This window comes from Barbatula barbatula (assembly GCF_947034865.1).
Source record: "Barbatula barbatula genome assembly, chromosome: 10".
NCBI lineage: Eukaryota > Metazoa > Chordata > Actinopteri > Cypriniformes > Nemacheilidae > Barbatula > Barbatula barbatula.
In genome coordinates this window covers 21,573,488-21,601,007 of record NC_136773.1, presented here as the reverse complement: position 1 = coordinate 21,601,007, position 27,520 = coordinate 21,573,488, and the positions used below count along the sequence as shown (strand labels likewise).

Below are 27,520 nucleotides of genomic sequence, written 5' to 3'. Positions count from 1 at the left end.
AACAAAAAAGTCAACACTAGTTTGTACCTTTAATATAGAAATCTGCGGACTGTTTTGCGTTAAACGAGTAACTGTTAGATCACCTTCAAAATGAAAATTCTGTCATCGTTTTCTCACTCTCTTGTTGTTTAAAACATGTATGACTTCCTTCCGCAGAACGCAAAAGAAGATATTTTGAAGAATGTTGTTAACAGCCCCACATTCACTTGTAGTGGTTAAAATAGAAGTGAATGGGGTGCTGTTCTGCTACCAACATTTTTCAAAATATCTTCTTTTATTTTCTGCAGAAGAAAGTCATACAGGTTTGAAATGGCAAGAGGATGAGTAAATGATGACAGAATTTTCATTTTGAAAGTGAACTACTACTTTAACGTTGTTACATTATGATAAATGTGAACTAATATTAAAAAAGCGCTTGATAGTAATAAAACAGTTATACTATATACTGTATTATCTGTAATAGTAGTTTGTAGATTGTCCTACATATGTAGATTGTCCTACATTTCTGTATAATGTTATTAATAGCCTATGATTCTATCTATAAAAACATATTCAGATTTTCTTTAAGCAAATTATCCTACATTTCTACAAGGTCTAATATTATTGTATTTATGATATACTTCTAAATATATAAAAATTTTCTTTGAGGACTATTAACTTAATTTGATGTGGTTTTAACATTGCTGCTGCCAATATTAAAGAGGTGATCTGTTTTCTAAGGGAATTCAAACACTTATATCAAATAAAGTTTGATAGCAGGTGTGGGTAGTTCAAGTTTGGTTCAACATTTAAATATTTTAAAACACAAACATTTTAAACGAATAATCAATGTGTATTCAAAAATTAATAATAAATACACGTTAAAGTTATTTTAACGTGTTCAAGAAATCAATGTAAACACTCTTTTTCATGTCTACCATGTTAGAAACAACCATATAATTTATTTGAAGTCTCAGACCAAACAATTTATCACCGATAAACCTAAAGTTAAACTTGATCTGTTTCAAAACAGAGAGATTGTAAAAAGAGCCACAGACGAACAATCTGTGCTTTTAAATACATTTTCTGCGTTAAATCCAAGTAAAGCGCATTTCATTTAACATTAACAGTTACAGTACTTAAGCATGAGGTAAAACTCTTTTGTTACAGAGACATAAGACACTATTCACTCTGTAGACATTCAACAGACACCAAATCCTTACGAAAAATAAAACGGTAACATTTCTACATAGCCAGTCTGCCAGATTATATTACAAATGACACATTAGTAAGATTATATGAGGATAATATTAATATATAAAATGTAACACATTTCACCAGAAAGAATCAATAACCAGCACAACCATGAAATGACATCAGTTTGTTGCCTGGCATGGCAGAGGGAATTAAAGGCACAGTCATGTTTTTTCTCGATCAGCTCTTCTGCTGATATGTGTTGGTGAAGCGTTTGGATAAATAATACAAACACTTCCGCACGTTCGTAGAAGACTGGTGACCTCAGCGACAACCCACTTTAAAACAATCAAATGAGAATACTGTTACAAACGTCTTTAATCCAACATAACACAACTGAAGGCCTAACTGTGGTCAGTGAAATGTTGTTGGTTTTATGCAGACAAACTTTCTTCTTTTTGGGAGCTGACCGTGATCATTCAAATCGACATCCAATACGTCGTACAGTCTAGGCAGATCAAATAAAGAAATCTACTTTGGGTAGGTCGGAGGTTGCATTTTTATAATAACAATTTCTGCTCATTCAGTGTCCATAGCAACTCTGCATTCAGTTTTTTCATAACCTGAAATACAGGAAGGAGGGTTAGTGAAGAACAATGGCACTTTATTCATGTGAGAACTTAAAAGTGTGAATGCGGTACCATTTCGTATCACAGTTTCCACTTCATTAAGAGTTTGTGGACATTTTTCTGAAAAAATATTATGAATACCGGTGTCAGTATGTGAGTTCAATATGTCAGTCTTTTGAAATAATTTGTGACGTTTACCCTGCTTTCATTACATTTACCAGTCAACCTTGCATTCAAAGTTTTACTTTAATCAGTTCGTACATTCTCTGGAAATGTAACTCGTGACCTTGGCTATGCTTATTTAGCTGAAGGTTTGACTATCTGTCTGAATCCATTGAAAGAGTTATCTTCAACTCTTCATAGAGTTTGTAATTCCAAAGATTTCTGGGATACTACGTAATAAAATATGTTTCAATCATCAAAGTTCTTTAACTGACAGTGTGTTGCTGTGTTTGAATGAGTACCTGTCGTGTCTGCACATGTCCTGTGCAGGATCTCACTGACATCTGAAGCCGTCTCTGCTTTAAATCGTAAAAAAACAATAAAAAGATTTAATTGGCATAATTCAAGCATTTTGAATGAACATATTTTCAACATAATTTCAATGGCACTCATCATGCCAGAACATTTTTTGTTGCAACTTTAAATCCCTGGAGAGAAATATCTTTCTCACATAATCTAATTTCTTACCCCTTTTTAAGCGTCGACGGGCAAGTTTAATCTGATCTTGCAGAATCTGGACCCAGTCTCTGGGCCCTGGAAGCTTCTCAATTCCGTTGGCAGTGCAATACTTTTCTGTGAACGCTAAAGTAACACACACACATATCTTAAACCTTATGAGTCAATATGTAAAAAATGGTTCAGATAAGTAAAGACTTACAAAAAATATCTGTAAAAATAGGGAACTATATACTGTATATATATATATATATGAAGGAAATTTCCATATCACGTAATTAAAATGTTGCACTGCACTGCGTTGTTTTATAACATTAATGGAAATGTCTGCAAAATAAAAAGATAAAGTACTGGCAGAACATTACCAGTACATTTTCATTTTACTGTTTTGAAAACAACTTTTTTATTCCTTCAATTTTTTTTATCTTAGCTCTGTATAATGTGGCAGGATTTATGAGACCAGTTTTTTATTGCATTTATTTTTTTCTGTCATTATGTGGTAAATGTGAAATGTAATTTACATTTTTAATTACGACATTTGAATTAAATGTATTTAAATGCACCCTTTAACGTTCATAGGTTTAAATATTTTATCATTCATTTTAAATGTTTTGTCATAAAACTAATGACATTTATCAATGTCTCCCATAAGAAAGATAAATAACAAGAACATCTTTCAATGACATTTCTATGACATTTACTGTAAAAAAATCTATATGTCTCCATTAGAGTTTTAGAAGAGATCTCATCCATGTCACAAACTGAGTTTAAGTCTGCAAATATATTCAACTCATCCCAACTCAGATTTCAACATGGACTCAGCTGACACCAAATTGATCCAAATGTGACCTCTATAAGATAAACTTTACACCTTCACATTCTTTTTTTTTTCGTGAGAAATGTATTTCTCTTGAGCGATACTTAAATGAAGTCCATCAAATCTCCTGAGCTATGAACGGGCAAAGTCTGAGTGAATTCAGTATAATGTACTGATGCTGTGATCCAGTATATTTCCACACACCTTTAATGGCTCCTACAATGTTCTGATCCAGTCCTTTCCTGGTGTCATTCAGTCCTCTCTTTCTCTTGCCATTGGGCAGTGAGTTAGCCAGCGTGGCATCATCAAAGAAAGCACACACCAGTTTCCTAAAGAGCAGGCTGCCGGAGCGTGTGTAGTTCAACAAGATAGAGTCTAGCTGTGCTTTAGAAATAAATACATCATGATCCTCCGCCAACTGCACCTCCGGCTGAGATAAACAGAATATCCATAAAGTGAATACACACTCATAATGTTAACAGTTAAGACATGACAGTGACACAATAAACAAACGAATAAACAAACCTCTCTGGTCACATGATAGTGAGAGGGAGGGGTCTGCAAACTGCGAAAGGGATCTGGAATCGATGTCACCAGTGTAGATGGTGTGTCCTCTCTGGACGGCTTTTCCTTTAGATCTGATTCTATAACAGCAACAGTGGGCGGAGACAAAGGTGTCGTTTTTTGGGAGGACGTGGTCAGCACAGTCATTCTATGACCTGGCCTTCTTTTTCGTGTCCTCCTCCTGGAGATGGAGTTTCGCGATAAGGGAACCGAGACCTGGCAGCTCTGTTTGTCCTGAGCTCCTGGGAATGCATTTAAACATGGCTCATTGAAAATAAATGATTTTAAAATGATTTTAATCTAAAGGTTAAATGCTTAAGAATAGTGCAACAAAGTTATATAAGCATATATAGAGTATGTGGAATTTTAAAATATCAAATATTTTCAACAAACATTGTTTATTAATAATTATAATAAAAAAAACTACTTTTCTGTTATTATTCTTAAAATATCCTTAATAGTACTAATAAAGAATGAGAAGCTGTCTTCAAGTCCTGTGGGTATGTTGGTATGGGTGATACACCTCTTTGAGTCTGGATCAGTTTTCTCATGGTACGTAACTCCAGCAGAATCGCCCGCAGGGTGCTCTTGCAGTTACACATACAGCAGCTGGATTCAGTTGCCATGGCAGCAGGCGCATGGGGCAAGGCCATGTCTGAATGAAAACACACATGCACAGTCAACACAATGATGTTAAACTCACACAGGCTGCGAGCGCGCCGAACAATAGCCCCTGACTTTCAGACTCGGGCGTGTTGATAAGTGTGTGCGCCAGAGAGATCGAGGGGGTGTTATAGTGTCTTTGCGTTTGCGGTGGAGAAAGACGTTACGTGTTTGTTTTTTATTCAAGGCTGTCTAGACGCTTGCTGCTGCAGTGCCAGACAATACATCTACTGTAGTCTACAGTCACATAATACAGCTTCCCCTAGAAAGATTCCCGACAGCCGTCCCGGTAATATTGTCTCTTTGTCTCATCTCAAGGTATTCTACCATCAGCTTTACTTTACAAAGAACAGTCTGATACAAGCATTGCCAAACCCCCAAAAACAAACAATGTAGGTAGTGTGGCTTTGTGGTTAAAGATCTAGACTGAAAGGTTGTCGATTTAAATTCATAAGTGAAGATTTATTATTTAATATATTGCATCATATTTGCCAATATGTCCATATGTTTTGGTTTCGTAATGGCGGCATGCTTCATTGACGTTGAAATGTCAGGAAAAAAACGATATACTGAAATGATAGTCAAGCATTTTAAAGGGCCACTGTACATAAAGTGTGACAGACACGTACCATTTGTTTTGGAGTGGTTCAGCATCCTCTGGGTTTTGGAGCGGGTGCTGTATTGTCCGTGAATCAGAGGCAGAACAGAACTCCAGTACTGGGGATTTTCATGGACCGAGCTCTGGGCCACAGGCATGCTAAAAGCTTCTTCCTGTGGCTCTTGTTTAAGCGATTCCCTCTCTCTTCCAACCCGCTGGTACACACGTCCCGTTTTATCACTCAGCAAACGCATCATGCCTGTTATTTGTTTCTTTATCTCCATGCCTTCATCACCTAACCAGACTAAGACACAAAGTTAACATGTGCAGGCCATGCAGGTGACATTTAAACATCAAACCATACCTTCACTTTCAGAAGCATCCAGGGCATCTCCTTCAGTGTCATTTTGGTCTACATCATCCAATTCATGAAAGAGTTCTAAGATGAAAAAGTACAAATGATACAGCTTCTGTGATCTTGTCTAACATGTCTACTGCAATTTCGGATCATGGGTATTTAGCCTTTACTCATAAGAAAGTGGACGGAGAAATAGCAAAGTTGAGAGAAAGACAGGGACATTGGGTCCATGACATGATGTAAAATGTTTACTGGAAAATAGAGAATTGTAAATAAAGAAACCCCAAAAGTCTATGACTTTGCAAAGTTCATAAATCATGTTTTATAATTGTTAATAAATGTATCATGTTGGTTAGCTGTATTCTTAGTTATTATTATTTAATCAAAACAACCCAACTATTGATATTAATTGGAATGCACAACAAACATCATTTTTGAAAATAAAAGTGTCTATTTTATGCAAATGAACTCTTTTTTATGGAAAATGTAAAAAGTATGTTTGATTATTAAAATACTGTTCATCTGAAATGCCGCATAGTTTCTAAATAAATATGATGTATTGATAAATGCTTATATACGTCACCGTACTTGCACAATGATTGAAAAGAACAATAGTTAGAATAGTTGAACATGCCGTCACGGCTTGACATGTACAGTAGCCTCATTTTTATTTCAGGGGTCGTGATGTCACTCATGAAAGCAGCGTGTGCGGTGCAGATGCGCTTCCCTTAGCAGACCACCTGTAGGATGCGTGTCCATAAAACGCTCACCAGAAAACCATATTCACTTTTACACCGTACACGCACCTTCAGGCTACTATATTCTATCGTCCGTTAACAGACTACATGCGTTAGATGAAACGTGACTTTAGCCTACTATCCTTGCAGCCGATAACCACGCGATTAAAATAATGAAAAATCCGAATGACTCAAATTCGAAACTGTTGAAATGCAACTATTCTGATGTTGCGTCGTGATGTCAGAATGCACGATGATGCGAGAATGATACATTTGTAGCACAGGTGCATTCCGGAGTCCTGACGTAACGTGTTTGCTCTTTTGTCTGCTGTGATCTACAGGACGATGCTGAGTCGGTGTCTGCTGTCCTAAAATCATCTTACCTGCATCACTGACCAGTTTAAAGCTCTGAGATTTCCTGCTCCGTTTCCTCTCCACAAACTCCATTTTCACGGAAGAATCCAGTCCGGTTCATGAGCAGACAGGCTCTTTAATCACTGACAAACTCATTAAGTCCCAGATGATGATGATGATGAGTGAACCGAACCGATCAGTGCAGGACCGGAGCATTCATCATAACACAGGCTCGTCCCTCTGGACTGATAAGGGTGAAGCAAAGGACGCCTTTCGAAATGATGCCGCGTAGCTGCTCGTTTATGATGTAAATAAATACACCTCTTAATTCTTTCAAAATTCGTCACGTCTTTTCCTTTGCGCCACCTTATGGTCGCTAAATATTTGTGGGGCGCGTGTAATTATTTTTAAAAGGGTCCAGATTTAAATAACCAGATTTACGTCGGACAGAGACCGAGTCAGGAAGAAGACAGACTTTTAAATGTAATTCATTCATAAAAGAAAACCAAAGAAAAACAAGTTTTTGTAATAAAGGCAAAAATAGCTTAAATAAAATACTTTAATATGAATACAAAATAATACAAAATACATTTCATTATATGAATAAACAGGTTTATTTAAAAAATGTTTTATGTTAAACTTAGTAAACCTACCACGTTTTTATTACCACAGTTTCACTAATAGCATTGTTAGCCTATTGTCACAGTAATAAAAACATGCTTCATTTTATGGCACTTTGTAAAATAAATTGTTTTAATTAAAATGTTTAATAAACGATTATCGTACGTCTGGACGCAACCTCTCTGTATAATTCCTGTTCACTAACACATATGTCCACTAGGTGTCAGTAGCGATCCAGACGATCCTCTCGCACTGACCAATGAGAAAGCGATGAACCGACCGAGCGGAAGTGTGTAAACTACGTCCGGTTGGATGTTTATATTCAGTATTGCTCTACTTTTCGCCCAAAAACTCCAAACCAAAGTGTCGTTCATCGTTTCTTAATCATGGATATCCTCAAAGCGGAGATAGCGAGGAAAAGAAAACTGATAGAGGACAAAGAGCTCGTGGATGTAAGAGAGCAGCGAGTCTTCTAGTTCTTTCGACGTGATCCGTTTAGAGTTGATATAAACGTGCTTATTTCAGCTCTGTGTTTGCTTGTATTATAATCCATCAACGTTTTGTAAAATATTTTAACTAATGCAGCCTTGTACTGTTTCTGTAGGATTCAAAGAAATACTTTAAACGGGCTGATTTGGCTCGTAAGGAAGAAGAGGAATATTACAAGAGATGTGGATACAAGGTAGAGACGATGCTTTGAATTCCCACATCATGAAATCACGGTGAACCGAGTCAATCTAGATTTATTTCTAAAGCTCTTTTCACAGTTTGAGACGGTGGCAACGCTTAACAGAAATAAGGAGAAACAGATAACAGTTGAAAACAGGACAGTTATCACAACAGAATAAAATAATACCTGGTATTGAGGTGGTGGTCAACTCAAAAATCATCTAGTTAACCCACATGTCATTCAAACCTGATTTCCTTCTTCTGCAAAACACAAAAAATATACTTATATACATCGATTCCCATTGACTTCCATTGTATGAACACACAACCACTTAGACATTTCTCTAAATATCTTTTGTGTTCCACCGAAGGACCCACATAGAGGCTTTAATCGTTTAACATGTGGATGTATCATATTATATCATAAATAATGAAAAAATATTTAGTTATTGGGTGAACTATCTCTTAAAAATACAATTATTGGTTATTTTTTGTTTGGTTGTTCTAACTCATTCATAGACTAAAACATTTGTATTCATTCATTAACTTGACACACTCACAGATCTCTCTAGCGCTTCTCGCTGTCTCTTATCATATGCAGTAAAGCAGGATCTTCTTTCTGCTGTGTATTTCTCTCTCTCTCTCTCTCTCTCTCTCTCTCTCTCTCTCTCTCTCTCTCTCTCTCTCTCTCTCTCTCTCTCTCTCTCTCTCTCTCTCTGCTGTGAGTGTAGGTTGCTCATGAACACCCTGTGAGACAGGTAGGGTTCAGTCACAGGCGGACAGAATGCATGAGCTCAGACTGCTGTTTGACTGGTTGACAGCATGACAGAGTATTTTAATATATCTGTGTGTTCAAGCTTTTGCTCCCAGTGTTGGACCAACGTCGAAGGCAGAATACCTGCTGTTCTCTTTGAGCTGCATTGTTATGCGTATTAGAAGTATCAAAGTAAAACCTTTGCGCTTCACCGATGGTTGACCAGGAGCAAAGCAATGCCTTGCTGCTCTCTGAATTGTGCAGTGCTCTTTTTATTAGCTGGTTTTGGTTTAGCTGGGCATGTAGATGATGTATCTCTAATGTGTGGTTACAGGAGAATTTACTCACGATTGCATGATTTTCTAGCGAATTATCTGTTTTTGGCCTTTTCTGCTTCTCAGCACGGGAAAATCGTATTAATATCCTTTTGATATTTATACATTTTCATATTATTTTGCAAGCTTTCCTTTGCCTCAGTTTCGCATTTACATGCTTTAATATACAGCAGGAGACGCATTATACAAATAAAAAAAAAATGTAACTCATTTATTGTCATTCTCTTTATTACATTTTTTACTCCAAAGGTGGACAAGAACAGTGAGGAGTCTTCCCCATCTACATCAGCCAATCCTGTGTTAGAACTGGAGATGACGGAGGAGAAGCTACCAATGACGCTCTCTCGACAGGAGGTGGGTCAGCCAATCTCTGATGGACTGTTTGTGCTTTGAACTGCTGAGGTAGAGCGACCGCTATGATTAAATCATTTTTCGTGTCTGCGTGCAGGTGATCAGACGTCTGAGGGAACGCGGCGAGCCGATCAGTCTGTTTGGTGAATCTGATTATGATGCTTTCCAGAGACTCCGTAAGATTGAAATTTTGGCACCAGAAGTAAATAAGGTAGGACATATTTTTCATTTTCATTTGACTTAAGATAAGTCTAGCAGTAGCTACTCGTATCGTATAGTTTAAAGGTTTTAAAGCTGCAAATACAAAGTGACTTGCATTCATGCCCATATAGTTTAATATTATATAAGCACAGTTTATTCACCGTGTGTTTGTTTTAAAGAATTCATTCTTTAATTCAATTGATGTGTGTGTTTTCAAAGGGTTTGAGAAATGATCTGAAGGCTGCCATGGACAAGATCGATCAGCAGTATTTAAATGAGATCGTGGGTGGAGAAGCTGGAGAGGTGGACACACAATTTGATCTCAAAGTACATGAAGAAAACACTACAATTGAAGAGCTGGAGGTAAACACACACGGATCCCACAACGTTAACTTTTGCTAGTTTTTTCCGTTCTAAAATCCTAGCCGACATATACCTGAGAAGTAATTCTGCCCGGTTACCACTAGGCGTCACCATAGACTGGTATCTGAAATGATTGATTTTCTAGAGTAACTGCTACTCCATCTACAGCGACAGATGGATTGTAGTTATGAGTTTATTGCTTTACTAACATGCAATAATCTGTGTATTTAACAGGCTCTGGGAGCATCTCTTGGCACGGGTAATGATGTCAGAGACATGGAAATCATAGATAAAGTATTAAGGGTATGTTTCTTTTAACACTGTTAGTTTATTAAGCGTTTCACATTTGCGCACTGACATTTACTATTCCAATTTTTTTTTCATTTGACTGATGACGTGTATTTTTACTATTTTGTGTGGGATCTATAGTTCTTGCTGGGCGTGTGGGCCAAAGATCTTAACGGCAGAGAGGATCAGGTCAAACGTGGCGTGCAGGGCAAGCTCATCAGCGCCACCCAAAAACAGACCGAATCGTACTTAAAACCACTTTTCAGAAAACTGCGCAAGAAGGTACGACACTCTAGCAAATCATCTCCTAATATTATTGGATTTTTTATTCACACGTCTCAATTCATTGCGTTTCCTGTCTGTAGAATATACCAGCAGACATTAAGGAATCCATCACAGATATCATAAAGTTCATGCTGGAGAGAGAATATGTGAAGGTACATTTGTTTACAGTTGTTAAAATGTATATTCTTTTGAGAAACCCTGCTTATATTCAGTTTGTGTACCTGCAGGCAAATGACGCCTATCTGCAGATGGCTATAGGAAATGCTCCATGGCCCATCGGTGTGACCATGGTTGGCATCCACGCTCGTACTGGACGTGAGAAGATTTTCTCCAAACACGTAGCCCACGTGCTCAATGACGAGACCCAGAGAAAATATATCCAGGTGTGTGTGTTGTGTTATTATGTGAGATGCTGGTGTGTGTGCGTGATCTGGTCACTAATGTTCTTTTTATTTTGTTTTTCAGGGTTTGAAGAGATTAATGACAATCTGTCAGAAACATTTCCCAACTGATCCTTCAAAGTGTGTAGAGTACAATGCTCTGTGATGCACAGCATTCAGTCACATTGTGTTATAATATACAAGCTCCTGCTTTTGTTATTCTCATGTTATGTAAATAAGTCGTTGACTGTAAATATACCCTATTTGTGAGAGGCTTTTTGCAATGTTTTTTTTTCTCTTTTAAATAAAAGCTGAGTTCACTTTGGGTAATGAGTTATGCTCTACGTAGTTTTGTCACATTTTCATAGTCTTAACACTTAAAAGCAGAGATGCCCAAACTTTTTCCTATGAAGGGACAAACATGAATCTTGATCGAGGCTGTAGGCCGAAAGTAAGTGTTATTATTGCCAATTGTAATCTCAAACTCACTTAATTCACATAAATTATATTCAATTTCGATGTACATATCTTTGCAATCCAAACATAAAAAAGATCGAGTTGATGGCATGTTTTCCATGGCAAAGGTCACCATGGGCGAAGTTTGAGTGTTCCACAATTTGCATTCCTCTTTTTGCAGGAACATAAGAAACAATTCGGGTCCTTAATAGCGGGAGAGTGGAAACATACCTTTTAAAAGATGAACATCAGTGATTTGTGTTTGAGACACTGTGAAAATATTCCTCAGTCCATGTGAGCTGCAGTCGCTGCTGATGTCTGTATCAGGGCTCCTGGCATGAGTTTAAGGGCTTAGTCACAGGAAGAGTGAGTGACGTCCTGATCCTGGGACAGAATTAGATTTCAAATGTAAACAGGCAATTACAGATTTACTTTGACTCAGTTCATTCAACCTTCAATGAGTCAGTTCCAAAATCTGATTCACTGATCTGAGTCAGAAATCTACTGAAGGTCCAGTGGGGCATTGTATGACTTTCCACTTCTTTATTAAGAATTCTGACGGTATTTATTATTGACTAAAATAAGATTTTTTTGAAGTTGAATTATATTCAAAATGTTTGAAGAACAATCACAGTTTTTTTACTTTTGTCTTTTTTACACACCTTTAACCTTTTCAAAGATACAATGATTTTAATGCTAAATTATATAAAATATATTTGATCTTCTATAATAATAACTTGATTTTATAATAAAAACTACTCGAAATGCCCTCCCAAGTGACTTCTTACAACATTTGTATGTGCCGTTTTCAAATCCTCACACAAAAATATACATACGAAGGTGTCATGACCCTCATATTGGCAGAGCTAGAGCAGATTTCTCTTGTGGTGGGCTATGGAAAAACCCCAGACTCCAGCTCCCATCACCCCTTGCTGCAGTTTCCACGGTGATGAAAGAGTTGGACTGTAAACACACCCACCCGAAACTCCCAGGATACACACAATATACGTCTCTTCACACAGCATTCCAATGCGGACTGCTTTCTCACGGATTGTGGGAGTAAAAAACACACACCCATGACATGAGAGAATAACAGTTTCCAGCTGCTGTGGAGAATAAGCTGCCCTAGATCCTGAAGAAACATTATTCAGGAAGAACTGGACTTTATTAGCATAAGACTGAGGCTGCGTGTGCGTTTTTGAATCACGTAACCAAGCAGTTACTGAGAAACTCAGAAAGCGAAACGATGGGAAATCCTCTGATGTAAAACTGTTGAATTATTGTAGGTTCGGGAGAGATCTGAAAGTACTAAAAAGATGTTAAGTTGTTGTTTTAAGGATGCTTTTAAGTCTTGGATAATGTTCTTTTATTTTGTTTTGCAGCCAGTGGTCGGGGGTCTAGCGGACCCACATAAAATGTTACAAATATTTGTAACCGAACTGCAGCAGTACTATTAGTTTTGTATCTTTACAATAGAAGTAAACGGTTCGGTTACCAACATTGTTCGGAAAAGTTACGTTCATTCACATTAGTTCATTCAAAAATAAAAATGTGCTCACCCCATGTCATTCCAAATCGGTATGATTTTCTGTCTTCTGTAGAACACAAAAGGAGATATCTTGAAGAACGTTACCAAACAACATTGGACCCCATTGACTTCCATTGTATGGACACAAAACCACTAATACATTTCTCAAAATACTTCTTTTGTGTCCGCTGTATAATAGTCATATACAGGTTTTGAACGACATGAGGGTCAATAAACGATGAATGATTTTTATTTTTGCTCAAGTGCACAATGTTGACGGTTGAATCATTTCTGGTGATTCAACATTCTAATCTTCTATTTTTAAGCCTTTTTACAGACCCTTGAGCTGAAAGCAGTCGTGCGGTCTACAGACTGCAGTGTTTTCTTTGGCCTGTAGTTGGTTCTTCGGCCTTTCGAATTCTACAAAATAACTCTAAACGTCTTGACCCGCCCCGACTGAGGGTGACAGCTTAATGTTCTCTTTAAAGTGCTTTCATGTTCTTCTGAACACAACATTCCTCCGGGTTCCTCAATCTTCCTGCACAGCAGGGGAACGGCGTGCAGTCACTGGGGAAATATTTCATTCAACAAAGCTTCATCTAAGCCCGACAGGAAATGGATCTTTTAAAAAACAGCGTCTCTTGTTGTCCACATTCCAGCTTCAGTAAGCACAATGAAATCACGCCCCAAAAACATCTCCAGCATCACACTGGGCAGCAGTTCAATCTCAGATGTTCGGTTTCCAGTGTTGTCCTCCTGTGTCCGAGGGAAACCCCTCAGCCATTGTCAGTGATACAAACATCCACACACAGACTTCCTGTGGAGGGGTGAAAACCTAAAAGTCATATTAACAAAATAGGCATGAAGAGGAGCGTTTATCAGAACCCAAGAGTCATTGCATAACTTAAGGTTCCTGCAGGAAGTGGTCACGGGAATTTGTAAGAATCCATTTGTGTCATATACCCACCCTTATGTTACAAACCCCCTCTGATTGTATTTCTTCAGCCGAACAGAAAAGAAGCCATTTTAAACATTGCTGATGGAGGTTTCCCGACATTGACCACATAAAATGAACGTTTCAGTTAGGACTGCCACAATACCGGATTTTCACTACATTGTTGAAATCTATTTTCCGACCAATAAATCAAAATTAAAATACGATTGTAGAGAGAAGGAGTGTTTATAACCATTGTGGCTCTTAAAGAAAACTTCGTGGTATTATCATATGCTGGGTATGCACACAATATTGATAATCATGGTATTTAATATCACGTTTTTTGGCCAATAACGGTATATTTTGTCACTGCCAATTTCAGTGTTTTTGGAGCCCCGGTCTTAAAAATATGACTCGCTGGCACCGCTAATGGACAAGAGTGCTGTTCCTCATGAAGGAAGAAAAAGCAGATATGCAAGTCCAGTTGTCCCTTACTTTCATTTGAAGGATGAACATGTCGTTTGTTAAAGAATCTCTCTAGCTAATGAATTTGTATGGTTCAGGAAGAAAGACTTTAAACAGACCCAAATCTGCATGGATTACATGGAAATAAAATGTTAAGTCATGTGCAGGTGCTAAAACTCTTTGCTATTAATATTATTAATGTTTCTAGGGCATGGCAATGACAAATTTGCATATCACTTGAGCAGCACTCAAATTTGACAAATACATTTTCAGTTTCATGCCTTTCGGCTTCACCTACAGCTCATCTCATTACTAATGCACTGACATAAAGCAAAGTCTTCAATGAGACCTCAAGGAAACAAAATCATCACATCTGGAGGCATGATGCATTATGAATAATGATACTTTAACAAAAAATGTATAGACGGTTTCAGCGGCAACAATGTAAACAAATGTTATGTGGCCCTAAGCCTCCGCAAACAATGACTGTTGAGTTATTTAACAATTTATAATACAATTAATAAACAATAAATTAAATAAATTGTTAAATATCCACTAGCCACACTGATAACCTAACAAAGTCTGGAGTGTTCCTTTTGAAATGTTGCATGAATACCGATAAAACAATTTCTAAATACAACAAAATGAATTCACACATTAGTTTAGAGAACATTCAGCAATAATTTATTTCAGAATCTCAAGAACCACCACATTTCTCATCTGGAAAAATCAGTATCAGTTGCCAACAACACGGTTTTTAAAAAAATGTTACTATACAAATTCTTAATAGAAAAAAGAATAAATTAACTGTGGAATTTGGTTACATTTAACCCGCCCATCAATTCCACTATTTTTTTCTTTCTACAACATTGTTTTAATGTGTCCGGTTACGTCTGTAATGAACTCATGCTCTATTGTCAAGATGAAGTGATAGACATACTTTAGTAACTAACGTCCTTCATTTTGCACGACTGCATTTAAAACTATTGACAACAGTTAGGAAAAGTCTACAGCTAGGAAACGAAAGCGCTGATCTCGCTCGGTAACCGCTCTCTCCGTAGCACCTGAACGTGTTGTTACTATTTTCCAGCTTTGTGAAAAATACCTGTAAGACTGAAAGAACACAAATACTGATTTATAAAAATCATTAAATAAACGCTCAATGTTTGACTCTCTTTTAAAAGAACCCAGTCAAGGTTTTCATAGTCCTGCCTATAAATGTTGATAAATGTGTTAGTTGTTCTATTAATATAAAAAGATTCACGTTGTTTTCAGTACAGAATACAGGTAGACGAGTGCGAGCAAGCTCACATTGCTGTTTTATTTGTGGTAAGGGTTGTTTGGTTGAACATTAGGATGCACAGTGTGTATTGAGCATGCACTAAAAATGGGAGAGAAAACATTTCTATCTTAAAAAAAGAAAATCCGGTTTACTTTTCTTGCATTTAACGACATGATAGTGTCTGATTTGGACCCTTTTGAATCAATAATGAATGAACCGGTTGAGGGTGTGCTTTCAGCTACCTGTTCTTTAAGGTACTCTGGGTGTACACTCTTTCACTGCAGGATGTATAAATAAATGTGATCTTTAGCTTTATGGCTTGATGTTTTTCCTCGACAACAGACGATCGAGGAGACGGGCACCAGTGGTCTCGGATGAGATTGTGATGAATCACCTTGTTCTCATCTCGCATTGAGATGTCTGAACTATGGTTGTTTACGGGATATGACGTTAGAGGTTTGTCTGCTTTGAAAACGAAGCACCTGCTTGAGTCTCATCACACTCTGGAATGCTGTTCTCCTGACATCCTTCACAGGCCAGGTAACATCATTTAGACTGCAATATTGTCGTGGTTTTAAGTCTGTGTGCCATGTTATGTTGTGCTCATCCGGTTTTACAAATATAAACGTAATGTTAAACCGTGAAATAACTGTGAGCAAAATACTGGGTATTAAAAACATGGACAAGCACAAAAAACGCATAACCAATAAGGCTAGGAGTGTTTGAAGTCCCACGTGTAGACTCATCATTCGTGTTCCCTCCATGATGTCACAACGCAATATAGAGCAGGACTGTGGGGGTATTCAGGCCGTGACAGTTCTGCATGCAGTATGGGCTTACAGCAGGGGATTGTGGGACATCTTGTAACTCTGTGTACAGGCTCAGAGCACCATTTTGGCAAGTTGCAGTAGTAGCAAAGTTCACTGGTTGGGCCGGAGTTATTATGCAGCACATACAGTACTTCACAGATTGGTGGTTTAACACGAGAAGGTCATTGCTGACCTCTACTTAATGTTTCAGATTAGTTAAACAGCTATGGCTTCTAAAGAATAGCTAATGGATGAATTAGCAATAAAGGTTTTGAAAATGGCAAATCAACATTACATACAGACAAAGACAACATTACCTCGAAATGACATTTGTGACACGGTTATCACAAAGCGACGTGAACAATGTTTTTTTAAATTACATGCATCTGGTCATGTCACGACCGTCTTTTGCAGTGTGATGGGGAATCGAGGTCGACCGTCGAAAGGTTGACACCAAAAGCTCTATTCTTAGTCACAAAATATCGCAGATCGTGAAATTAGGATGTCCACAAACTTTGGGGATTATGGTTCACTCCAATGACAAAGGATTCTGTAGAATGAAGGAGGGTCTTGCGGTCACAATTGTTTTAAAACTGAACTGAGAACATAAAAATCTAGAGTAGACGGCAATGCAATCCATCGGAATGTGTTTTTGTGCATGTCATGTGTATGAAAGAGAACGTCGGCTCTCTGACATCAGTGCAGAGGGACACACGACAAATGTCTATTCGAGCATGTGTGTGTGGGTGCGTATGTGTGAAATTTACTTATAGTACAACGTTGACACATACATGTGCACATAAGAGGTTGTTCTCATGCGCATCAGATTAGACACAGAGGGTCTGTGCATACAGAGGAACTGGCTGCCAGCTAACTGGGTCAAAGTTCAACGTCCGAGGGGAAAGGTCAAAACAAGGTCAAGCTCAGTCTCCTGTATTTCCATTGTTCGTTAGCACTGTACTGCTGGATACATACAGAGAAAGATAGCAGAAAAGGAGCAGGTCAGGTGATACTGGCTTCAGCCAATGGGATTAGATGAGGTCCAGCAAATAGTCAAGCCTGCCTTTTTAACTCTCTCTTTTAGACAGAGGCGAGAGGGATGGGGGTTTAGACAAGTGTTCCCGGCTTTGCCTTCTCGTGTCCGTACCACTGTACATCTGCTATCTCAGAGCACAGGGGACTGCTCAGGAAACAATCACTGAATGGAGATCTGCAAAGAGCAGAAGAACACGTTTAACACCTTTTTGACATTTAATAGGTACATAAATACTTCTGAAAAACATGACTGGTCAGTTAGTTCTCTAGCTGTTCCAAATCTGTATAAATGTCTTTGTTCTGTTGAACACAAAGATATTTGGAAGGATTTAAGCAACTGAGATTTTTGGACATTATCGACTACCATACTAAGAAAAGAGCTTTTTCTTTTCCTAAATTCTTCAAAATATCTCTCTTTCAAAATGTCTAAATTCGTGTGTATTTTTGTACTTAATTGTAGATTTTTTTTTGTAGTACTCAATGACAATTATACTTAAATTTCTCATCACTAGTTCAGTTTCAAGCTTCTATTTAAGACAAGAAAGTGAAACACAGCACGATCAAGTGAAAGAGTGAAAAAAGTGAGATAAAGAACATGCAGAGAGAGTGAAAATAGAGAGAGAGAGAGAGTACCTCTCTACTGGTCAGTGGTTTGGTGAGAGGGAGAACGCTCTTCAGTAGGAGAACTTTCAGTCGTATTACTGCCCCGAGAAAACACACACACACACACACACACACAAATTCAGGCAGACGTGGGTTAGTGAGAGAGAAAGAGAGAGAGAGAGAGAGAGAGGTTAGCGTGTGTAGTGTGTGTAGTAGTGTTCAGTTACTGCAGAGTGAGTTGTGCAATTCTGACACTGCAGTGGTTCTTTTACAAACCATTCAAGTAAACAAACAGACAAAGCATTGTACAGTCAGATGAACCAGTAAATCAAAAGAATGTTCTCCGTAGCTAAAACTTTGACCAACATCCACAAATACACCTCAAGTTTGGCTGTTTTAGGGATGACTTCCCCGACGACAGACAAATTGAGTTGTGTAATCTGAAGGACAACAAACCAAACAGCACAGTCTTGGAAGGACACCAAAATTTAAAATATAGACGTATACTTGTGTTTGTAAAGATGGTCAAAGTGAGAACAAAAAAAGCACAGATTAACAGCTTAAAGGTTTATGCACACCAAGGGATACGTAAATAACCATCCATAAAAACACAGCAATTTACACTAGTAACTGTAACATAACTATATAACGTCTAACTTCGTAACTACGAAAATGACACAGCACTAAATCGTTTTTCTAGATCTCGGAGGCAAATATTGAAATAAAAGTACATTTATACTCATTAAAGTTTAAAACACGACTCACTCAAGACGTGTTTCAAAATCTGTAAACATACACTTTGTGTATATCTTACCCGCTCTGCCAGTTGAGTATGTGCTGTGGGCTGCAGGGGGGTGTGGCTGTAGGGTCACTACACGGAGTTCCGCTCCTCTGACTGAGTGGAGAGGCAGCTGAAACACATACACACCCGTATAAAACACTTCTGATTACAATCACACACACGCACGGTCCACGTGTCAGATAAAGTCGACTGCGGGTTGCTAACACACTCTGTGTGAGAGCTTCTAAAAGAGCTCTGGATCTTTGAGCGTGTCTGCCACCCGGAGAGGCGATAATCCCCTTACACACACACACACACACACACTGTCCAGACCACCCTTACAGACTCCAGACACACTCACACACGTACAGTAACGTGACTCCCAGCAATGCACTTGAGTGGATAGATAAAAAGGGTCTGAACTCTATCATTCTCTGTCACACATAAGTAAATGCAGTTTAAAATGTCTGGTCAAAGAGTATTTTGGTTGCACATTCCATATTTGTGTACTGTGTATGACCCGCTCACCTGGTGAGCCCTTCGCTAGCGATCCTATCCGCCCTCCACGGCCGTCTGAGGTGTTGGAGCTGGTGTGCGTAACCCGACTGTGTTCCTTCAGTGATCCAGATGAGCGCTGGTACCAGCACCGTAGCTCCTCTGACACTGCCACCCGCCCCCCTCCTCCTCCTCCCTCCCTGCCCAGAGACGGAGTCCTCACAATCTGCGAACGGGAGGGTGTCAACCTCCCACTGCCCACGCCCGTTTCCCCATCCTCCCCCGAGCCCCAGCCCTCCTTATAAAGCCCTCCAGCTGTGTAGGAGTTGGAGGTCTTGAACTGCGCCTTGACGCTGTAGTGTCCTTCCTGGTCGTTTTCCAAACTGCGGACCACCACGGCGTTGGGGCTGCTGCCCTCCGTGTAAAGCGGGTACTCTTTGATACGATACTGTGAAGAAGGTTGGCTCTGGCTGTGGAGGTACACTCCCTGGTGGCTGCCGCCCACCCCAGCGTGGGTGCCTCCGTTACGGGCCGCCAGGTTGGGCATGCTGCCGGAACTAGAGGCGCCCAGGTGACCGGTGGATTTGTGCCGTTGTCGTTGGCGCTGACGGGCTTTGGAGGGTGAGTCCTCGGCCAGCGTGCAGTAGTTGGGGTTAGAGGTGGATGAGGGATAGTAATGTTCTGAACTGGAGTGGCTGGTGCAAGATGAGCAGTCGTCGGGGACAACAGAGCCGTTGCTTCCTGTCCTCTGCGTGCCTGACAGGAAGAGGCCAGGGCTAAGCCCCGCCTCTGTGTCTGGCTCCAATGAAAGCAGCTTCCCCTGAGACTCCAGGCTGGAGCTCCGCCCACGGAAGGGCTGAGTTAGACTAAGAAAAGTAAACAATTTTAGAAAATAAATAAGTTACAAGAGCATACAACGATGCTACGATAAAAAAAAATCCCATTTATTTTATAATATAAAACATGAATGAAATGACTAATATGTTAAATGGAACAATAAAGTTTTTTTCAAGCTGACATCAAAGGACATTAAGTGTGTGTGTCAACACCTTGCTGAGTGAACGTAGCTCCTTGTTCTCAGGTCAGGAGTGGAGGGCATGCTGGATTGGCTGTTCCATTGAGAGAGGGAGCGCACGGGGCTGTTTTGAAGAGAGTTACTCCCTCCTGCCTCACAGCTGCCTGTGCTGGGGAACCGCCTGTGACTACTATAAGGACAAGAGAGAGAGGACAATGAACAGAGAGAACCTCGACTCTGCTAGTGTGTAAAAAGTGCTGACTGGTTTATACCTGGAGTGCGAAGAGCGTTTCTTCACCCTTTCATAGGGTTCGTCTAATGAGCTTTCGCTCCACATGCGCGGTTTGATTGGGGACTTGTCGTAGTCGCTGCGCTGGTAGTGCAGATGTCTCAGTCCATCCAGAGACTGTGGAGGGGGCGGTCGGGTATGGGAGGGGGGTCGTGGAGGGAGACCCTTGTGGGGAGAGGCAGCCGGAGAAAACGTTGGGGTTCCTGTCACCTGGGGGTCATCTAAAACGACAAGAGAGAGGTAAATTCACACGACACTCACTTATAAATCAACCAAAACACATTCCACTTGAATCTAATAATGTGTGTTTATATTTATGGGTTAAGATTGTCTCTTCATTGCTACAAAGTTTGAATTGTATACTTTATATTATATGTATAGCTATACTATTGTAAATTCTGATTTGTGTTGTCCATGTATTAAAACTGACCATCATCCAGCACCAGGGCGTCAGACAGTGAGCTGTCTTCTGAGCCGATATTTGCTTCTGGAGATAAAAAAACTAAGAGAATTACGACACAGTAACACGGCACATCTCTCAACAGCACGCACACAGTAAACATCAAACCCATGTTTGAATTCTCACAGCAGAGGTCACACGGACACACGTGTTTTATAGGTCTAGTGGGAGGTGCGATTACTCTTGCTCTCAGCGTGAAAGACTTTACAGAGGAAACTCTTAATGAACTCGCAGGAGCTCTGAGAGAGATTCCTCACCCTCTATGATGAGAGAGGCACGTTGTGTGGGTTTCTTCCCAGAGCGAACGCGGTATTCGTTGATGCTGTTTTCGATATCCTGCAGTTTCTTGAGAGCGTTCAGATAGGACGTCTTCCTCTGCTTCTTCAGCTTTTTGCTACTGATGTGCGGATCCGACGCTAACCGCCGCGCCGCCTCCGTTATCTGAGACTGGATCGCAAACTCCCTCTCCATACGTTCCAACTCCTCTTCCTGAAGAACATAGGCACAAACACACACACAATAAAGACCAAAAACATATATGATCCTTTATATCACCCGTTGTGGAACTGCCAACACACACTTCGTCAGACTGACAAGACAGCCACGGGCGCCAAAATGTCTAGTCACATTCTCACACGCATACATTTGGACTAGGATGCTGTGACCTCAAATCAACGTCTCAGATTAATCACCCAAAATCAACGTTCATTAATCACACAGAATCACACACACATTCTGGCAAAGACAAGACTGTGACCTTATATTAATGGATCAGATAAATCATCTAACTTTAGTGTTCGACAGTCACGCACACCCATTGCTATTCTCCATTCCTGGGTTTTGTGATTCGGTTCCTTTGGCTGAATCTCAACACACACACTTCACTTTTGCCACTTCCTTCCATCATGCCAGACTGGAGCTATTTATATGTAGACACACATTGCTGCAAAGTCTGATTTGGGCTTAAAGGGCAGCTTGTGATGAAACAATTGTGCAGCATTCGCTGTGGTCAGCTTTAAACCAGACTATGCACATCCAAAGAGTCTCAAAGATCTCGTAACAGGTCATGACCAAAATAATGATCTATCTGGTCATCAGGTCGGATTGGGTCAAATGTCACTGACCTCTCCTTTAGGCAGGATCTTCTTTTCATCCAGTTTAAAGGCCGTGCCAATTTTGCGTCTGATGGTAGGTGGCTCCTCCCCGGGGTCCAGAGGATACTCCTTAGGGAGCTTTCCTGTCAGCTCCTTAAGAACAACACACACTCTTATAGTACACAGTAGTTGTGTGTTTACATATAGGTGTTCATGAATATGTGTGTTCACCTAGTAAGGTGCCTACACAGGCGGCATTTTTAAATACGACATAGCGTGCTCCTTACATAAAAGTTTGCTCCAAGCAGTAGGAAATGATTCAAATCTAAAACCACATTGCATGAGCTATATTCTTTTTATGCTTATTTGAAACGTTTACTGGCAATGTAGACATATAGGCGGCACGCTAGGTTTTGGAACAGGGAAGTTGTGCTGATGTTATAAAGATGCTGAAGACGGCTTGTTTCGGTCCTCACCGCTTCCCTGATGCAGATGCTCTTCAGTTCCTCTATTCTCTGTTTGAGCGTCTCCTCAAGAGCTTCCTGTCTGGCCCTCAATGCCGCCAACATGTCCTTCTTTGCGGTCTGGGAGCTGTCCGACTCTTGAGAGCCTGCACACACACAAACACACACATACAGTTAGATCAAATCTAGGGCTGATGTTATTTACATTTATTCAAATGGTTTCATTATTTGGCTTAGATTGGGTCAAAGGTCAAATACATAAAAGGTCAAACCAGCATCACTTTTGCCAGACTTCACCTAAACAATCAACCTGACCTTCTCGTGGGAGGGGGTGTGCTTAACTTCTTCCAATGCTCTGAAAGGGACAAAGTGTGCGTTTCCGGACTGAATGAACAAAGGGTCCCAACAGGGCAATATTGTTTAGCAAAGACTCCATGTGGATCAGAGCATGGAGCAAGAATGTGTCTCTATGTGCATGCATGGGAGCACCTGTTATAAGGGTTGGGGTGTTTTAAAGGGAGTAAGCGAACATGTTGTAATAGTGCAAAGAAACTTCATTACAATGCCTTTGTTTGTGTGCCTAGAGGAATATTCTTGGAAAATGTCTGTAACTGTTTGTGAATAACTTTTAAAGACATTCCTATATGTACTGGGATGTTTTCTCACACTGGCATTGTGAAGCATGATGGACAGTTTCCTGCGATGTCTCATGCTGAGGAATGTCATTTGTCTGGTGTGTTTGTTTGGAGGAGGATCTTGTGGGATCTTTGCTGGCAATGAGCGTGTGTGTTAGGCATGTGTCTGTGAATAACTGGACGGAGTTGCTAGTGTCCACTAAGGTTTAGGGCAAAACTTGACTTTACAATCTGGGATTTGATTGGGTTCATTTTCCATATTAATAGTCATTATTATATGAATTAATAACATTCAGAAAGTGAAGAAATATTTATTAAATCTTCAAAATCGGTATGGACTGATATAACTGAATAGTCGGCTATTGGTGAAGAAATGTATTATTGGGGCACCTCTATAAAAACACAAAGTCATCACTTGATAAACTCTTTTTCTTAAGGATAATGTGCTCTTATGAGACATTAAAAACAGACACAGCTGGGCCTTTGAATCTTAAAATCAATATTAACATACAAGTGAAGCAAAATGTAAATTATTTTCTCCTAGCTAGAGTTTAACTGCAAATATATTTTCCACTTGGTTTAAATAGAGAAAATCTGAAAAGCAAGCTACCTCTATCACACACACACTGCAAAACTCAATCTATGGAACAGAAGGACGTTGCTTTCAATTACTAAATAGAAAAGGGACAGGACTGAACAAAATAAGGATTTAACAATGTGAGCATTTGAACACATGGACTGGGTTTGACTGTGTGTATTCATAGCATAGAAACATGTATGTATCTGCACATTAACAACGTGTAAATGTCCATATTAATGTGAACAATCCATTAATGCATGTTATTTTAAGGTAAGAGGTTTGGTGTTATAATATTTCATAAAAATGTAATAATCTCCATTTCATCTATAGCCGTTTCTCTCTCGTGTGAGAGATTGTAAGATCCACGGCCCAGATTAAAGAGAAGATCATATAACTGACATCAGAGGAGCTCTGCTACAAGCTCGTTTGATTCCACGGATGTCTCTCTGTTCATATGATAACTGACACCGCGGCACCGGTCCAAAACCAGCATTATGACAAGCTGTTTCCAATCGCACCCCGCGGAAAATGTACAAATACGCACACACTAAAACTGTCAGTGCATGACATCATGAGAACATAAACAGGGATCATAAACATAACAATCACGAAAATAATGAAAGAGAGAGTTTAAAGCCAACCACACGCTATGAAGCTTGTCTGTGACGTGGTCATGGCTCACATTGTTGATGGTCTTCAGACTAAAGAATAATCTCTGGGTATAATGTGTGTGTGTGTTCTGACCTGAAGACAGCAGGCTTCCACTGCTTCCACTGATAATTTTGCCTTTGCTGCCCATGTTGGCCAGTTTGGAGGTCTTGAGCGTTCCCGTTTCCGTCAGGTCTATGGCTATCTCATTCAGACTGCGTGCTGCGTGGATCTTGCTCTGGGAAAGAGAGAGAGAATGAATGTGCTTGCCAGCTGTATGGAGTGTGACAGGATTTTCCAAGAGACGAACATTCCGCAACTTTTAAAAGTGTAACAGAATACTTCTGCAAAATCAGAGACAGATATGTCTGTGTGTGTGTGTGTGTGAGAGAGAGAGAGTTCAGGCAGCCCAATAATTGCAGAGAGTTGGTAGTCTAGACAGTTAGAGGTAGACCCCAGAAACACACAGGAAGGTCTGTGCAGGAAATAAGTTAACAATTCTGTTTCAAAGTACCTTCCAGTGGTTATTTCATGCACAATTTTGCCAAAGCATAAAAACAAAGCACATTCGCTCTGGAGGCATGTAACAAATGGGCAAAAACTGCATCAACCTTGTGAAATAAACAATAACAAATACACACCTTGCTCTGTTTGCGGTCCAGGTAGAACTGGTGTTGGCTGATAGCCATGGCCCAGATGGATTTGATGAGTGTGGGACAGGCGTACCAGGTGTGCACAGCGATGCCACTGTGACCAAACGTCCTCCGCGTTACCGACGCCCTGCAGTTGGAGCGAACACAAACCGACTTTATATTCACTGAATTTGATGGCGGTGTCAAAGCAGAAACAAATGTACATCTCTTCAATGCTGTCACCACACATTTAAAACTCATTTCAATTTCAAAGCATTACTATGCCACGATAGAGTATGTCTGTGCTTTGCTTTTAAAACCAAATATCAAAACTTAAACATTAAAAAAAGCTGTAATTCAAGCACCCGTGAACTAGAATTAGATATATGAAACCCTCTTGTCATTTCAAACCTGGGTGATCTTCTTTCTTGCGCAGAACACAAAAGAAGATATTCTGAAGAAAGTTGTTAACCGAACAGCACTGGACTCATTCACTTCTATTGTATGGACACAAAACCGGTGAATAGGTGCCAGTTAACAACATCCTTCAAAATATACTCGTATGTGTTCTGTGGAAAATTGAAAGTCATACAGGTTTGACTTTGACATGACGGTGAGTAATTGATGACAGAATATTTGACCCACAAACTCACCATTGACACTGATCAAACCCTTGGCACGGGTGTGTGCGTGCGTGTGTGTCCTCCCATCTGTCCTGTGATGGGCTTAATACAAACATCCAGACCTCTAAAAATATCCTCCTTTCCATCCACTGAAACTAAGATAAACAGCAGGCCCTGATGTTCTGACTCTTATCAAAGCTACATTACTCTCAATGCGCACGTGTTTCCTTCAGCAAACCATTCGAAAAACGCAGAAAGTAGTAGGAACCAAACTACATCAAAGTCCCTCAAGCTGCTGAAAGAGATTTCATTTCATCCTCTTAAATGGTTTCTCTCTCTCATGTCTCCTTTTCCATGATCTCCGACATTCTCCTCCCGCCCTCCCTCCCATGTTTGGTATCGTGGTGCTTGTTTGAAGAGTGTGAATGAGGCGGTTTATCTGTCAGCGTCTGCAGCGTGTGCTGCTGATTTTGGCAGCATCTGCTCTACGAGAAACTAACCAGCGCTCGGCACGCACCGATGATGTCATGAAAGCCAGATCATACCAAAAACACCAAGAGAGACAGGACAAAAACAAATCACCTGAACAGCAAACGTGAGACAGGCAGAGAAAAAGCATCAAACTAAAAGCGCAATTTCAGCCAAGTGTCAGACAGACAGAAATCAACGATAAAGAATAAACTTAAAAACATCTTCAGACTTGAAATAATAATAGAGCAAAAGAGGGCTCTGGATGTTTTGTTCTATCCTTTTCTTCACAGAACGTAGGGTAGTAAGAGATTTTAATTCAACAACGAAGACAGACTACTCAACAAACAAACTGGTAACATTTTGAGGCCTCCATCTCTGTAAGTGTGTGTAACACTAGTTTTGTGGAATTACTCAAATTAAAACAACAACAAAACAAAACCGACAAACAGCTGAGCTCTTTGAAACTCGTTCAATGTTCCATAACATCCAAAAAGACTGTCCTCCAAATTCTTGCTCAATTTAAATAAAAGTGGTATTCAAAACACAATGTTTCGTAAATCCTAAGGCCACGATATGTGTGCGTGAAATCAAGCACGTGTAGGCTGTAATATAGATTTACCTTCTGGGGTCATGGACTTCCACTGAGAACTTCTTCTCCCTGAAGTACAGATTCTCCAGCTGTCTCCATTGGAACACCTGTAGGGACGAGAGAAAGCTTTAACAACCTTCCCAAAACGTCTAGTGCTCCAAACTCAGTTCTGAAAACTCCTGGAACCAGAAGAAAAACCTCAATCCAGAACACAAGTCCAAGCCAGGATCTGTTTTACTATTCCTTAAATTTTCTGTGCACTTTTGAGCATCTCAGCTCTACTCCAGTTCTGGGAACCACCGCTGACTTTGTGCTTATGATGTCTATGTACAATCCTTAAGGATACGGGAACAATGAGTTCTCTACTGAATGTGTGTAGAAAGAGACTGTTTGCATCAAGAATCTCAGAGAGAGAGAGAGAGAGAGAGAGAGAGAGAGAGAGGAGGGAGGAGTCAGCCCCCTCGTTCCCTCTGGGACACACACTTCCTGTGTGGGAGGAGTTTATGGAGAATTCAGAGTGACGAGTGTGTTTTTGTGTGTGAGGCGTAGTAACCCCCTCTACATGGAGCGCTACAGCTTTGTTTAAACCCTCAACAGCTTTGTTCAACCCCTCCACCTCTTTTTTCCCTCGTTCACTCGAGAAATAAGTTCTGGTTCTCATTACACACTAGCACACAAAAACACACCCACGGTTGACTGCGGTACACTCACTGGACCTCTGGAGCCATCAGCTGAACACAAAGAAAAAACAAAGGAGAAAAAGTAGGAGACAGAAAAAGTATGTGGTCAGTGAGACTAGACCATTTTTAATACA

At 39.9% G+C, this 27,520-nt stretch overlaps 3 protein-coding genes across 12 annotated transcripts in view; 1 reads left to right on the top strand and 2 right to left on the bottom strand.

Moving 5' to 3' along the window:
* Nucleotides 1–908: 908 nt before the first annotated feature.
* Nucleotides 909–6,913, bottom strand: bend7 (BEN domain containing 7). Its single transcript, XM_079466322.1, has 10 exons — nucleotides 6,601–6,913; nucleotides 5,487–5,561; nucleotides 5,154–5,426; nucleotides 4,385–4,516; nucleotides 3,823–4,103; nucleotides 3,502–3,727; nucleotides 2,493–2,606; nucleotides 2,267–2,323; nucleotides 1,875–1,922; nucleotides 909–1,796 (listed from the first exon to the last, which is right to left on the bottom strand). Exons 1-10 carry the CDS (start codon nucleotides 6,662–6,664, stop codon nucleotides 1,753–1,755), a joined length of 1,314 nt encoding a protein of 437 aa, XP_079322448.1. The 5' UTR covers nucleotides 6,665–6,913; the 3' UTR covers nucleotides 909–1,752.
* Nucleotides 6,914–7,410: 497 nt separating this feature from the next.
* Nucleotides 7,411–11,143, top strand: prpf18 (PRP18 pre-mRNA processing factor 18 homolog (yeast)). Its single transcript, XM_079465710.1, has 10 exons — nucleotides 7,411–7,644; nucleotides 7,797–7,874; nucleotides 9,200–9,304; nucleotides 9,399–9,512; nucleotides 9,722–9,865; nucleotides 10,100–10,168; nucleotides 10,295–10,435; nucleotides 10,519–10,590; nucleotides 10,666–10,821; nucleotides 10,904–11,143. The coding sequence occupies exons 1-10, from the start codon at nucleotides 7,579–7,581 to the stop codon at nucleotides 10,982–10,984; spliced, it is 1,026 nt and encodes a 341-aa protein (XP_079321836.1). The 5' UTR covers nucleotides 7,411–7,578; the 3' UTR covers nucleotides 10,985–11,143.
* Nucleotides 11,144–14,861: 3,718 nt separating this feature from the next.
* Nucleotides 14,862–27,520, bottom strand: part of frmd4a (FERM domain containing 4A) — a 65,879-nt gene continuing 53,220 nt past the window's right edge. For 3 of the 10 annotated variants that reach the window (XM_079465753.1, XM_079465750.1, XM_079465745.1), the window contains exons 12-24: nucleotides 26,737–26,813; nucleotides 25,033–25,171; nucleotides 24,488–24,629; nucleotides 22,541–22,674; nucleotides 22,095–22,217; nucleotides 21,228–21,459; nucleotides 20,941–20,997; nucleotides 20,494–20,731; nucleotides 20,256–20,411; nucleotides 19,240–20,072; nucleotides 18,745–18,841; nucleotides 17,961–18,028; nucleotides 14,866–17,502 (exon numbers count right to left, since the gene is read on the bottom strand). In XM_079465753.1, coding sequence (XP_079321879.1) covers nucleotides 17,965–18,028; nucleotides 18,745–18,841; nucleotides 19,240–20,072; nucleotides 20,256–20,411; nucleotides 20,494–20,731; nucleotides 20,941–20,997; nucleotides 21,228–21,459; nucleotides 22,095–22,217; nucleotides 22,541–22,674; nucleotides 24,488–24,629; nucleotides 25,033–25,171; nucleotides 26,737–26,813 — 2,292 coding nt within the window. In that variant the 3' untranslated portion in view covers nucleotides 14,866–17,502; nucleotides 17,961–17,964. Of the gene's footprint in view, nucleotides 17,503–17,960; nucleotides 18,029–18,744; nucleotides 18,842–19,239; nucleotides 20,073–20,255; nucleotides 20,412–20,493; nucleotides 20,732–20,940; nucleotides 21,013–21,227; nucleotides 21,460–22,094; nucleotides 22,218–22,540; nucleotides 22,675–24,487; nucleotides 24,630–25,032; nucleotides 25,176–26,736; nucleotides 26,814–27,520 lie in introns of all 10 variants that reach the window. The other 7 variants (XM_079465747.1, XM_079465752.1, XM_079465744.1 and 4 more) reach the window with 5 other exon arrangements.

Bases quoted from the DNA above. Each gene is read 5' to 3' on its own strand.
- prpf18 (XM_079465710.1), top strand. From the start codon at position 7,579: ATGGATATCCTCAAAGCGGAGATAGCGAGGAAAAGAAAACTGATAGAG. The intron at 7,875-9,199 runs GTAGAGACGATG...TTTACTCCAAAG, and splicing joins ACAAGAGATGTGGATACAAG to GTGGACAAGAACAGTGAGGA. The intron at 10,591-10,665 runs GTACATTTGTTT...GTGTACCTGCAG, and splicing joins TGGAGAGAGAATATGTGAAG to GCAAATGACGCCTATCTGCA.
- bend7 (XM_079466322.1), bottom strand. From the start codon at position 6,664: ATGGAGTTTGTGGAGAGGAAACGGAGCAGGAAATCTCAGAGCTTTAAA. The intron at 5,562-6,600 runs GTAAGATGATTT...TTTTCATCTTAG, and splicing joins TAAACTGGTCAGTGATGCAG to AACTCTTTCATGAATTGGAT. The intron at 4,517-5,153 runs GTACGTGTCTGT...GTTTTCATTCAG, and splicing joins GAACCACTCCAAAACAAATG to ACATGGCCTTGCCCCATGCG.